Here is a 15,629-nt window from a genome sequence, read left to right on the forward strand (position 1 = left end):
CATTATTACTTTTTTTTCCAGTGGACTCTCAGTAGTGAAGTAAATATGTAAGTCTAGTTTACCATATTGAATTCAAACTGGGAGTATGCTTTTAAAAATAAATCCTGTATGACAACTGTTTACAGATCTAAGAATCTAATATCCGTCTCCTAATAACCCTCCATATTTACTCAAAAAGTTTGATTTTCTCTCATTTCGTAACCGAGTACTTTTAGACACTCATATTTGTAGGGTCAAGATTATCTTTATAAACAATGATGTATCTAGAGTGGATCTATTTGGATTGACTGTATTTCTCAAGTTAGAATTGTTAAAATTTTATATGAAATCTCTGTAGTTTATAATGGTAAGCTAGTTTGATATAGGCCAGTTCTCACACTAAAAATCAGTAGAAAAGAAACGCAAACTTACTCTCTCACAGTTTCCACTGTCAGCACAGATTATATGGGTCCCTTGTTCAGGGTCTCCAATGTTGAAATCAAAGTGTCAGCCGTGGCTGTGATCCCATCTGAGGCTGGGGGTCCTCTCTTAAGAATGTTCAGGTTTTGGTTCTGTGTGGCTACAGGACTGACGTTGCTGTTTTCTTACTGGCTATTGTCTGGGAGATGCTACAGGTCCCTAACATTTGTCCGCAGTTTCTTCCCATGTGCCCCCCTTCATAGTCCCTCTCGCAACATGGAAATTTACTTTGTCTTCAAGGCCAGCAAAGAGCACCTCCCTTGCTTTAAATCTCTCTGACTTCTCTTGTCCTTGAGCTCTAAACCCACTTTCAAAGAGTTTATATAATTAGGTCAAACAACTCTGACCTATTCATCTGATTTAGAATGAATAAGAATAAAACCTCTTTTGATTAATTTAAAATCAACTGATTAAGGACCTTAATTACATTTGTAAAATCCCTTTGTCATAGAAAATAATACAATCAGGGGAATAATACCGCATCACAGTCACAGTTCCCTCTCTCATTCAAGGGAGAAGATTACACAGGGCATATACACCAGGGGTCAGCAATCTTGGGAGCTGTCTTAGAATTCTGCCCACAGCACCAGTAGACAAGTCCATATAATCAAAACTAAGAGAAAGAAAAATAAAATAAAACAGATTCCCTGGATAACTTCCAGATATTTGGATACACAGATTTTTAAATACCAGTGCTTTATGTACTAAAAAATTGTGTAGTCATAAAAATGTTTAGTAGAGAACTGGAAATAGGATTGCCAGATTTAGCAAATAAAAATATAGAATTTCAAGTCAAATTTCAACTTCAGATAAACAGCAAATACTTTTTTAGTAAAAGTATGTCTCATAAAATATTGAGGACATACTCATACTAAAAATTATTTCTTGCTTATCTGAAATTTATATTTAACTGGGAACCCTTTCTTTTATTTGGCAACACTAACTGTAAACTATAAAATAAATTAAAATTTTGAAATGTAAAATATAAAAAATATAATTAAGGACTCAGATTCAAAGAACAACATGTTAGATACAATTGACAACAGGATTAATGAACTGGTAAGTAGGTCAGGAGAGACATATACTGAAGCATTAAGAAGAAAATAAAAATAAGGAAAAATCCAGAAAAGAACATAAGAAACATAGGGCATGGGAATAAAAGTCTAAAATATTTATTATTGTGGTCCCAGATGGAGAACAGAGAGAGAATGGGGAGGAATACTTAGGCACTGCTTTCTACATACCAGGGACCATGCTAAGTGCTTTACATGTATTAACCCATTTAATCCTTACAACAGTCCAGCGACATTATTACGTCCATTTTACAAATGAGATCCACAGAGATAAAGCAAATCCCACGAAGTCACCCAGGTAGTAAGTGGTAGAGCCAGACATTAATTCATTCTCTTAATCACCATGCTATATTGCCTACCTAAATCATGAGGAAACCAGTATTAGAAAATAAATTTTTGGCCACTGTTGTTTTGTTTTTACTCATAGGAATTGTAGCAAAAGAATCTTGATCCCTACTGCAAAAATATAAGCAAATAATTTCAATAAAAATTATAAGCATTGATGTATTTGGGTTACTAAGGGCACAAGGAGGAGGGAATTGGGTCAATAAGAAAGATTTGTGAATAAGTTCCTGTAGGAGATGACCATGAGCTGGGCCTCTAAACCAAAAGTTAGGTTGGTAGTTCTAAGACTTGACCATGCGTTAGAATTGACTGGAGGGCTTGTTAAAATGCTAAATGCTGGACCCCAACCTCAGAAATTCTGATTCTGAGGTCTAGGCTGGAGCCATATAATTTGCATTTCTAATAAGCTCCCAGATGGTGGTCATACTGTCAGACCTCATTACCAACCAGAGTTAGGTGGAAAAGAACAAAGTTCCAAACACAGGGCAAGAAGAAGGGTTGAGTGGAAGATTAAACACTATTAGTATAGTAAAGTCACACAAGAGAGAGGTAAAACAGAAGTCAGATTATAAAGTACCTTACAGTCACGCTTAGTGGTATGGATTTAGAATATAAAAATGCAATGAGCCAGCCTATAAAATAATTCTTTTGAAACCTCAAAATTTTATTCAAATGTAATAATAACAAAAACAACAAGGCTTGATAAGAAAAAAATAGGGTTTTTTGTGTGTGTATGAACATTTTGGAAGAGAGGGTCAGAAGAAGCTAAAAAGCTTGCATTCCTAGACTCTTGGGTGTACAAATATCTGTGCCTAACAATGGTTATGTCTTGCCTCTTTCCTCCCTTTTCCTTGAATACACACAAACTTACTCTGAGTGACACTATATCTGCTGATCAGGTCCATCTGGCTCAAATAAAATGTTGAACATCCTTGCCAAAAGCTTGAAGAGAATAGTGTTGCCCTTCTAAGTCTGGTGACATATTTTTATTTATGAAGATGGAATCACTTTGCATGAAATTTGATCTGGACTTGAATACTAGATTATGAGACGGGGTGCCAACAAAAGCAGCATTCTATGTCTCAGGTAGAAATGTAACCTGCCACCCCCTTCCCCAACCATACTTTCTCAATCCCTATGTATGTGCAGGTGCGTGCGCCCATATGCACATACCACAAACTGAATTTGACTCTTTTTCTTTCTGACTCTACTGACTGGGTACATGATTAAATTAGTAGACATGACTGATGTTTCGAATAGTTATTGATTTCTTATTGAGAGAACTTTGAGCAGACATTTAGAAACTACAGGGTTTTTTTCCTCCTGTCTTTTTCTTTGTGCCATTCTATCTTAATGTTTCAAAACTGCATTACACTAAACTATGCATTTTATACATACAAACGATTTGAATAAATAATGTGTATGCATTCTATTGTTTAATTAATTAATTCAGGAAAACCATTTCATTTAACATGAGAGCTAATCTCAAACCAGTACAATCTGGTTTCTAACATTTTATCCCCTATATTTGAGACTGAAAAGCGTTCCATTACATTCCTTGGACTCTTCCAACATTTGCCTGCTAGAAATGGGAGGGTCTATTTAACATCTGATCTTGCAGTATTTATCACTCATAAACCAGAAACAACTTAAGCCCTATGAAGTATGGAGGTTTAAAGCAAACCTTTATTTAACATTTTCTGTGTCAACATTTTCTCCAACTTGACCTGCCAAGCGGATTTCATAGCAGATGACCCTGGAACATGAACAAGTGTTTGCTCTTATGTCTCAGCCATTAGTGTTGAATTAAAGACTACAAGGTTTGGATCACATGGCAGGCTTTGGTGCCTTATGCTGCTAATGCTGGCCAAGAACAGGAGCATCTGAATATTTATATGTTTATTCCTGTGGAATACTAAGAAAGCTTTGGACAGTTGACAAATACATGCCTATACCGCTAAACCTAAGGGAGCATCCAACTCACTTGCAGGCAGCTTTTCATGGATATGAAAACTATGTTGATGCTAAAACAATGTCATATGAACTGTTTAAAAATAACTATCCTGGAAACTCATTTTTCTGAAAAAAAATCCTTTCAACTAATATTTATGGCAAAATATAAGATTTGTCTGTGGAGTGGTGAGCACAGTGGGAGAATGCATTTAGATTTCCTGCATATTCCCCATAAGTATAAATTACACCAGCCTCTTTACATGTGTTATCCCATTTTGTTCTTCTAATGACCAACTAAAGTGATAGCTAATACTACCTCCATCTTTAACCTTCACTCCAATCTATCCACTCATGTGTACGCATATGGCTGTTCATGTTTATCGAGGGGGCTGCTGTGGCTTGCCCACAGTCTTATTCTACTTTCAAAATTAAGCTCAAAAATGTCTATTATTTCTTATCTTTACCAACAGCAGTTTATCTTTAAATCAGTTTATCTTCTGTCCTTCCTTTGGCTACCACAATAGACACTTAATTGTTCTCCCTGCTTCCAAATTTCACCCTCTCTCAACTTATTTTCCATTTTTAAGCTCTCGCTGATAAAACTGCAGAGACTTTTTGAACATAGAAACATAGAATGACATCTGAACTACCTACCATGGTCTCAAAGGCTCTGCATGGTATCTCAGGTTGCCAGATTAAGAATTATATATGTAACAAATATATATATATATTTATATATGTTACAAAATTTTATGTTTTAGACATTTATAAATTATATAAAATATATAAGTGTAAATAAATATAACACACACATAGATATATATTCAGTCCACTTGTGCGTGTGTATATATATTTACATATATCTGCTGGATATAGAGTTGATCCTCATTATTCACAGTACTTCTGTTCTATAAAATTGCCAACAACACTGAATTAGCAAATATAGAACCATTGTTCCTGGGGAAATGGAGGGTTAGGTTTCTGAGAGCCTCCAGTTGGAACATTTTCATCAACCAATCAATACATAATCTTGTATTATGTGTGTTTCTCTTTAAATATACATAAATATATTTGATTCATTTAATATTTGAACTCATGATCAATAGCAATATAACTCATGCCTGAAAAGTTTATCTAGCACACATATTTTCCTCCTAAAGCACATATGATCTTCTTGGCCTTAGGAACAATAGACAGCACTTCAGCTTGGGGACCACTTCGAACAGAAAAATCACCAGCAAAAGCACAAATATACAAGAAATATGTGGTGCTAAATAGACTATGAAAAGGACACATGTATAGTATGAGAGCTCAAATAAGAAGGTAGAGCATTGCCTTGACTTCAGCTAGGACAGTACATGTTGGGTGAGTTAAACTTTCTGATTCTCTGCACATGTCCATGAATGACTGTGACAACATCACGCATATTGATTTGGGGGTTACAAATAAATGTTAACGAGGAGGCAAATTCATAAATATGGAATCTATAAATAATGAGAGTCAACTGTATATATAAAATGCCCAGTTATATTTGAATTTCAGATAAACACCAATTAAGTTTTTAGTATATCTCCCAAAATATTTGGGACATACTTATACAAAAAAAATTACTATTTATCTGAAATTCAACTGGTTGCCCTATATTTTATCAGGCAATCCTATCTGATAGTTTTCTACCTCTCCAAACTTACCATGCTTCACTTTCTTTATTGATCACTGTATTCCAGCCTCATTTTCTTCCTTTATGCTCCTCTGAAATCCCAAGACTGTCCCTTCTTGGAGTCTCTTACTGACCCCTGACCTCATTCCCAGGCTCTCATAAATCATTCATGTTCTCCATCCAAATCTTTCTTGACTCCCATGTCCTTCTTTATCCTATACATCAGTACCCAATTTGGCTACCATACGCTATTATTATAATTTACGACTATTTTATTTATGTGTGTTTCTTATTTTGTTCCTGCCTCCCTTAAAAGGCTGTTTTCCCCAAAGACTATGTTTATTTCCATTTTGCTACACAAAGCCTAATACAGTATCTGATACATAAAGCCTTTTTAAAGATATTTGTTGAAGAATAAATGATGTAAAGAATAAAGGGAAAGGGTATGAGGATTTACAGAACAGAAGCCTTAGTTACATATCTGAACCTAGTCTACTCATTAACCTGTTGACTCATTTTCCAAATATTTATGGAGCACCTTGAGCCTTGGCACTGTGCAAGTCTCTGAAGTGAAAGATAAGAAGGACAAGGTTCCTGTCCTCATGAACGTATACTTTGCTGGGACAGACAGGAAGTAGACAAATAAGTAATTCAATTATAGCTTGCATCATTGCCAAGAAAGAAACAAGCACAGGAATTATATGGAGAATAACTGGGGAGTTATCATGGATAGAGTGACCAGGATTTCAAATCTTTTGCTAAGACAAGAATAAAGTCCTTATGCTATATGATCTCCGTGTTTAAAAACATTTGAAATGTATATCCTAACATTCTAAAGACTGCTCTAAAGAGATTATCTTCTTGACCTTATAAATTAATGTGTGGTGAGACAGGGCAATGAATAGAACACTGACATTTTGACCCCCTATGCTGCCACTGTTTCACAATATGATGAATAAATTACACACACATGCACACACATGTATACACTATATTCGGTTAATTTTCACTGCTTTATATGCAGAGAACTAACAGTGTAAATGACATAACCATTGACATAAAATGCAATTAAATTCAAAATACTCAGTATCTTCATAATCACACTTTTCAAAGGGTTTATGCAGTCATATTTTAATTTATTTCATGGCCCACAATTTTACTGAGCACTTATTTTAAGCCAGACACTGTTACAGGATACAACAACAAACAAAATCAGAAAATCTAAAATTTTACTTTAGGTATGTGAAAGGTTTCTAAACAAATTCCAATATCAGCATGTCTGATTTAGAGCAGCAAGAACATAATATATTAACGTGTTAGCAGTCTTTATCCTAAAAGTATTTGTGCAGCTTTAACTAATTAATCCTCATGATACTAACTAGTGGATAAAGCTTCTGTATTAAACATTACACATTCTTGTTTTTTAAAAATGACAATTCTTATAAACAGTGTGTCCAATGCCAAAAATCCACACAAGCATTTTGGTTTTAAACCCTCTAAAGCTAAGAGAACTGCAATCCACTGCTGAAAGTTGACTTTTTCTCTGTTGCTCAGGACTTATGCATTTTGACAGTAGAGTTTCAGAAACTGTTTGGCTATTTTTAAACCATGAGGTACTCATTCTCATCTTAAAGTTTATCATGGATATTTCCACCAGGCTAGGCAGGGAAACCTGGATGAGAAGTTTGTGACTAAAGGGCTGTATAACTTTGGCAAGTTACCTAAGCTCTCTGCATCTTTTCATGCTCTAGCCCACCAGCCATCATAATACTTGTCTTATTTATCTACCAGCACTGTTAAGAGAATCACATAAAATAATGATGCCATTCTTTCCTGGAAACAATACACTGACTTCCTACTGAACCTAGAATAAAATGTAAACTCCTTTCACGACTGGCAATGCTTTCCTTCTTCTAGCCCCTGACCACGTTTCCAACTTCTCCTGACATCCTCTCACTCATTATTTCCATTTTCATTGCAGTGGCAAACTTTTAGTTTTTCAAGCATATCAAACCCTTTCCTTGACACAAGTTCCTTTGGCCTGCAATATTTTTTCTCCCACTTTTCATATACTTGGCCCTTTCCATTTTCTAGGTTTCTGCTTAAATTTCACATCATTAGAGAGACCTACACTTATTATTTGTCACCTCAAATAAGACATACCCATATTCTTTGTCTAAGAGCACGCTGCTCATTTTTTATGACACTTGTCTTACATGTTTTGTTATTTTTTTAGACATTTTTTTGTTACTGTTTTCTCTATAGCCAGCTAGGCTCTAAGTCCCAATAAGGGAAGGACAATTTGTGTTTTATTCACCACTATACACCCAGTACTACCATAGAGTGGGTACAGGATGTGTCTCAATCTTTACTATTAACTAAATTAATAAATGAATATCGATGTAAGCGATTAGAGTTTGTTAGTTAAAGGAAAGAGGAATGAAATCAGGTTGACAAGAACTGACTTCACTCTTGGTTTTTCATTGTCTGTTTAACTTAAGCCAAGTTGTTCCTCATCTCTGGGTTTCATTACTCATTTGTAAAATAAAAATAATGGAAATGTAATGCACACAATGCATGTAATACATGTGGACACATACTGTATAATGCTAGCCATGTACAAATATAAGGTGCTATTATCTATAAGATCAATAACATTTTTAAAAAGAAGATAATTCCATAGATACTTACATTTCTTTAGAGACTTCTAGTCCTTCACCAAGAAAGTACAAGACAGAATCAATGAAAGTAAATACAATCTTTGTGACCTGTTTTGATTTTCCAGTTCCAAGTCTCTTTTGCCTCCTAGCCTGGTGATGTCTTTCTTGCCATTACTTCTAATTTTCACATTTCTCCAATAGTGTAAGTAATATAAAATTGCAATATAAACTTGGTAAACTTGGGTAATGAGAAAACTTATGAAAAGAGTGAAAATAAAAGTAATGAAGAAAAAAATTTTTCTCATTTCTTTCACCACTTCTGAAGACTGTTAGTTAGTAGAATGATGGAGAATGATCCTAGAGCAGGGACATTTTATTCACTGTCCAATCACAATGTCTAACCAATGGGATCATGAATAGGTAATTACTATTATAAGTAATTACTTATATTTGCATCACAGTTTTTGAACTCTGCAATCTAATGATATTTTGGAGAAGAGAAAAGAGATAAAATATCTGCCTTCCCAAATTGCACTATTCTCTATCTCAACCAGGTATTTAGTCAGGGAGAAATCTTAGGGAAAACTATTAAAAATTAGAGGAATGAGGCTCTTTCAGGAGAATTAATTTACCTCTCTCCACTATCCTCTTAGAAGCATAATTGACTTAGAGGCACAGGACATGCCAATCCTATTAAACATGTGAGCCTATAATGTGCAGGACTGCAGATCTAAATGTCGCCTTTTAAGCTCCCTTATGGCACATACTTGGATGCCACCGAGTCCTGACCGTGGTGGGATGTGCTTCTTGAAGGAGGCTTGGAGGCCATCTGTTTATTCTGGCATGAGTTTCACTTATGAAGTTTGAAGACTTGGTAGCAATTAGTTTCTGGTTTGTTTTACAGTAATTAAAAATGAAAATAAGCTTGAATTTCTATGTGCCTCACATACATAACCATTATTCCCATTTATAATACAGAAGCTCTATGGGGTAATTAGGTCTCATACACTGTTTGTATAGGTTGAGTCTTAATCATTTTGGGGCTGCTACAACACAAATACCATAGACTGGGTGGCTTAAACAACAAACATCTATTTCTAACATTTCTCAAACCTGGAAAGTCCAAAATGAAGGCTTGGGCAGATGTGGTGTCTGATAAAGTCACTTCCTGTTTGGCAGACAACCATGTTCTCTTTCCATTCTCCTAGCAAACTCTTGCAAGTCTCTTCTAAGGGCACTAATCCCATTCATAAAAGCTCTACCTTCAGGACCTATTTAGCTCCCACTTCCTAATGCCATCATACTAGAGGTCAGGAAACCAACATATGCATTTTGGGGAAACACATTTAATTCATAATAAGTTATCAGCATCCCGATGGGAGTTGCAAAGCCCAAATAGAGATAAAAACAGGGATCACTACTGAGAAAAGATGAGCCCACTGCCCAAACCTTGCTTGGGAAGCCAAATGGCGTTAGGGTCAGGGAAAAGGTCGGCATCAGTAGCCAATGGGAAGTGGCATATTTGAACAACACAAGAAGGGAACCTTGATTCCATGGGCCAATTGTAACTCAAAAATCCAGGCACTGAGTAAGAATAAAACTGTCATGAGAGTAGGCATCTGATTAAACCTCATTCCAGACAGATTTTCATAGTTCAGATTTTTTTTTAAGGTTCAAGGTCCCCTTTATATTGAAAACACTCCAGTTAACTATGAAGAGTCAGTGCTTTGAGTCCTAGTTCATATGCTGGTTTCAGAGTTTCTTTGAAACTGTACCAGTTTCTAGCAATAGCCCACAATGGTTAGAATAGCGGGATTTTAACATGGAGACTTCAGTATTAAGACATCTCAAAGGAATCCCTGTAATGGTCTCCAGATACGAAGGTCAGGGGACTAAGAGTCCAATGCTCTCACATTCTTTAAAAAAAAAAAGGTCTTGATTTGTAGGATTTGCTTATTACTCTGTAGTAAATACTCACAGCATGGCCAATTTCAAGTTATCAGAAGTTAAAATTCCTGGATATCTTACACCGGTGCTCTCTAGCTGATTCAAATGGGCTCTAGCACACCACTAACTATTAAATAAGGCTTCCAGAAGAAGGAAGAGAAGTGAATTATCCAAAATCTCCAGATTCTGAGACAAAGTCAGTCCTCACCCCCTTGTGTTCTGGATTTGAGCCCATCTTTCCTTGTTGCAGCATTGAATTCTTACATGTATTCTCTTTTTCTTCTGCCTACCTCGGTTCTTCCCTCTCCAATGACTCATTCCCAACAACTAATAAACATGTTCTATCATCATTCATTCTTAAATGAAAAGCCATCACTTTAGCTCGTATTTCACTGTGACCCAAATTTTCTACTCCCCTGCCCAGCCAAACTTTGTAAAACAATTGTCTTTTATTGCTATGTCCACTTCTCACATTTCACAGAAATTCAACTATTAGTCATCAAAATATCCTCCACATTGCTAAATCAAATAACCTCATTTTTACCCTTAACTTAATCTTTTAGCAGCTTTCAACATGGTTGGCTACACATGACTTCTGGAAATCACTTCTTCTCTTTGTTTCATTGACACAAAATTATGATGATTTTTCCTCCTGTCTCTCTGATTGCTCCTTTTTTACCTCAAAAGGCCAAATATTGGAGTGTTTCAATACATTATCCTTGAGTCTCCTTTTTTTCTTTGTCTGTACACTCAACATTGCAGCTCAAATTCAACACATTCCAAATGCTGAAAAACCCCAAATCTCAACCTGAAGTCTTGACCTCTCCTCAGAACTCCAGTAGTAAATATCCAACTTGGTACTTTCATTTGGATGTCTGAGACACATTTCAAACTTAATAGGACCTGGACAAAATTTTTTGTCTACACCATCTGTTGGCAAACTACAACTACAACTAAAATCTGACCCTCCACATAATTTTGTTAAGTAAAATTTGATTGGAGCACAACCACATCATTTTTTTTTTTTTTTTTTTACATTTTGTCTATAGCTTATTTCACACTGCAGTGGTAGATTTGAGTAGTTACAACAGAGACTGTATAGTCTTCAAATACTAAAATGCTTATTATCTGGTCCTTTAGAGAAAGTTTGTCAACATCTGGTTGGTATACTCAACCTTCTCTTATTCCAGTAAGTCTTTACCTGATTAGATAACACCACCTTCTGTCTCATTTCCCGAGCCAAAATTCTCAAAATTATGTTTGTTTGGATGCAAACGCTCACTTCTCGCATCCACTCCCCACAGAGGCCGCGGAGCCGGCGCCAGCCGGGCGCGCCGCCGAGCCGCGCGCCATGGGCAACATCCAGAAGAAGCTGACGGGCAAGAGCGAGGGCGGTGGGCGGCCGGAGAGGGGCGCGCCGCGGCGGGGCCGGGCGCCGGAGGCCGGCGCGTACAAGCGGGACCGGCCGCGGGCCCCGGCGACGGCGGGCGGCGCCAGTGGGCACCCGGGCAGCGGGCGGGGCGCCGGGGACCCCGCGGCCAGCGCGCCCCCTGGGCCCGGCGCGTCCCCCGGACGTGGCGTGCCGCCGCCGCCGCCGCCCGCCGCCCTGGTCGGCCCCGCCGGCCTGAAGAGCCAGGGCAACGAGCTCTTTAAAAACCGGCAGTTCGCCGAGGCGGCTCTCAGGTACTCCGCGGCGATCGCGCAGCTGGAGCCTGCAAGAAGTGGAAGTGCAGATGATCTAAGTATCTTATATTCAAGTAGAGCAGCATGTTACCTAAAAGACGGAAACTGCAGTGGCTGCATTCAAGATTGTAACAGGGCTCTGGAACTACATACATTCTCAATCAAGCCTCTTCTTCGACAAGCAATGGCCTATGAAACTTTAGAGCAGTATCAGAAAGCTTATGTGGATTATAAAACAGTGTTGCAAATAGACTGCGGAATCCAGATAGCAAATGACAGTGTTAACAGGATAACAAAAATTTTAATGGCCCTGGATGGACCAAGCTGGCGGGAGAAGCTGTCGCCCATTCCTGCTGTGCCCACTTCCGCACAATTGCGAGCTTGGCGGCCTGTGGCAGAGACGCCCCCAGACCAAGTGGGAGATTCCTGCAGCCATCACCAACCGGGCATCACAGATGAAAAAATGTTTAAAACCCTTAAAGAAGAAGGAAATCGATGTGTAAAGGACAAAAACTATAAAGATGCCCTTAGTAAATACAGTGAATGCTTAAAGATTAACAACAAGGAATGTGCCATTTATACAAACAGAGCCCTCTGTTACTTGAAGCTGGGCCAGTTTGAAGAGGCAAAGCAGGGCTGTGACCAGGCGCTTCAGATAGATCTCAGCAATGTGACAGCATGCTATAGACGAGCTCTTGCTCACAAAGGACTCAAGAATTATCAGAAAAGTTTAAATGATCTCCGTAAAGTTCTCCTACTAGACCCAAATATTATTGAGGCAAAAATGGAACTGGAAGAGGTCACCAGAATCCTGAATGTTCAGGATAATGCAGCATCATTCAACAAAGAAAAGGAGAGAAGGAAAATTGAGATTCAAGAGGTGAATGAAGGCCATAGAGAGGAGCCTGAAAGGACCTCGGAGGACGTCTCCACTGACTCCCGTGCTTCTGAGAAGGGGGACACAAGCAACGGGCCCCGAGAATTCTATGAGAAACTACCAATCCCCAAGCCTAACAATGTCTATGAATTTGGCCAGGTTATAAACGCCATCAGTACTAGGAAAGATAAAGAAGCCTGTGCACACCTGTTAGCCATCACTGAACTGAAAGACTTGCCAGTGTTGTTGAGTAACAGACTTGAAGGGGATACATTCCTGCTTCTCATCCAGTCTCTGAAAAATAATCTTATTGATAAAGATCCTTCTTTGGTATATCAGCATCTTTTATATCTGAGTAAAGCAGAAAGGTTTAAGATGATGTTGACACATCTTGATTAGCAAGGGCCAAAAGGAGCAGATTAAACAGCTCTTTGATGACCTCTCAGACACACCAAACAAACATTTTACTTTAGAAGATGTGCAGGCCCTCAAAAGGCAGTATGAGCTTTAAATAAAGATTATTGTTAGATTTCTTCCATGCATGTATATGTTCCAGTAATGCTAATGAGATAGTATTGTAATAGAGTTGCATGGATAAAAGCTGGCTTAGAAAAGATCCCTTGGTCTGGACTATAAAATATTTTACTTATTTTTATACATAGAACACATATATTCTACAATCTGCTTTTTATTAGTTGTAAATATTTTCTTATGTACCAGAGCTAACATCTTTATATTTAATAATAAGTATATCTGGAACTTGTTAAGATGCATTTTAATTTATATTATACATTTTCTTTTAATAACTTACTTGTTAAAATTTTGAGTTAAATTACACTTCTTTGGGCTATGAAGGAGTCCTGTTAAGTTTGATAGAAATGTATTTCTTTACAGTTCATTTTTAAAAGTGAAAATCATTAACAGTGATTATTACATCACTTTAAATTCCTGCTAAGATATATATAAATCCCATTTTATACTACTTGTGGATTACAGGCCTCTAAGATGAAATGTAACACTTAAGTCTATAATATGAAATGATTATTAAATAAATTGTGATTATTAATTTAGAAAAAAAAATTGTGTTTGTTTGTTTGTTTTCTTTTCCTTACCTACTACATCCAATGTATCAGGAGTTCCTCTGGACCTTACCTTTAAAATAAACCCTAACTCTTTCTATTTTTAAAATCTCCATGGCAACCACCATTATCTGGTGTATGAAGCACTGACACAACTTCTTAATGCTTTCCGTTCTATTTTTTTTTTTTTTTTGCCCTTTTATAATCTTTACAGTCATCTTAAATTTTAGAAAGTTCTTCCTAAATTACATATCAGATAGCCCTTCCCCTGCTTAAAAACTTCCAATAGCTATCCATTTCACCTAGAATAAAATTCAACTCCCTATTTTATCTTACAAAGTCCTAGATGATTTGAATTCTTCCTCTTTCTGCTGTAAGCTCTTTTCTCCTGCTTACTCACTGCATTCCAGCCTCACTGAGTTTTCTGTTCCTCCTCCGACGTGCTAAGTTCCCATTTCTGGACCTTTGCATTAATCACTGCCTCTGCCTGGGATTCTCTTCCTCCATGAGTGCCTGCCATGAAAAGCTCCTTCTCATCAATCAGCTTTCAGCTCACATGTCACTTCCTTCAAGAGACTTTTTCTTAATCACTCAACCTAATACCATCACCAAGACATATGCTACCATATTATCACTTACCCAGTTTTTAATTCCCTGCAAAGCACTTTTCACTATAAGATAGTTCTACTTATTTATGTATTCATTTATTTTCTAGGTAATTGTCTGTCTCTCCAAAGTAGAATATAAATTTCTTGAGAATAGGGATCTTTTATGTTCATTGAAGTATGTTCATCCAGTATTAGGAACAGTGCTGAATAGTGGTGTTTGAATGAATAAAAACCTCAGCTTTAGTATGTCAGAGAGGTTCACAAGGCTGTCTTAAAGAATGTAGACCACGTTGGCTTTCTTAGACTAAATATGAAGGCAGAAGGCAAAAACAATGAACTGTATCAAGTAATATATCTATCCCTGTTAAAAATTTTGTTTTATTATGTTTTTCTTAAATATTTATAAGCATAAAATTGGTTATAATTAGTCATGTAACTATACAACAAAAACAAATTAAGTAAATCAATGAAATTAAGCATTTACTTGGATGGTTTTGTTCATTTCTGTCCCAATCAAGCTCTTTGAGGGTATGGTCCATGTACAAATTTTGCTCTTTAATGCATTGTCTATGCTTATACAGTGCCTGTGACATAGACGTAGCTCAACAAATATATTGGTTGTCAACTAGTGCTGAAGAATAAATAAAGGCATAGCTTTTGCCATCAAAGGACCTGTGTCTAGTAGGGCAGACTTACAGAGACAAATCAGCTGTCCATTCATCTTCTAGAAAACTCCTCTAACCAAGTCTGAGCTTCAATATTAATAGTTGACATTTGTTGGTGCTTACTGTGCCACACTCCTACTACACATATTACAGTAACTCATTCAACCCCTCAATTAAGCTTAGAAAGTATATACTATTTATTACTACTTACTACAAAATGAGGATAAAGAGGAACAGAGAGATCATCTGGCCACAGCTAGTAAGTAGCAAGCGCTGAGATTTAAAGTCAGTCTGTTCATATCCAGTCTGAGTTCCATTGCCTCCAGCTGATCAAGGAGTGAATGATCCTTTGTGATTAACAGTGGCCAGGAGGTCAGAAGCAAAAGTTATATCCCACTACAGGAGAATAGATTTGACTTATTAGCTTGCATTTTCATAAACTAATCCCCTCCTGCTCCTTGATGCAGTAGCTTTAAATAATCTCCTTTATCTAAATTACAAAAATTTGAAGGTAAAAGAAACTTTGTCAGTACTCTTGTTCTACTCCTTCATTTTACAACTGAGGAATACAAAGTTCTAGGGAGATTAAGCTCATATGGCTAGATAGTGGCAAAACCAGG

The 15,629-nt window shown here is 37.0% G+C and overlaps 1 protein-coding gene across 1 annotated transcript; it reads left to right on the top strand.

The window, feature by feature from the left end:
* The first annotated feature begins 9,972 nt into the window (after positions 1-9,972).
* On the top strand, positions 9,973-13,188 carry LOC133095774 (sperm-associated antigen 1-like). Its single transcript, XM_061197489.1, is given in 3 exon segments — positions 9,973-10,033; positions 11,402-13,044; positions 13,046-13,188. Coding segments are annotated over 3 exon segments (1,827 nt in total). The 3' UTR covers positions 13,169-13,188.
* Positions 13,189-15,629: the final 2,441 nt, after the last annotated feature.

Source organism: Eubalaena glacialis, chromosome 7 (genome assembly GCF_028564815.1).
Source record: "Eubalaena glacialis isolate mEubGla1 chromosome 7, mEubGla1.1.hap2.+ XY, whole genome shotgun sequence".
Classification (NCBI taxonomy): Eukaryota; Metazoa; Chordata; class Mammalia; order Artiodactyla; family Balaenidae; genus Eubalaena; species Eubalaena glacialis.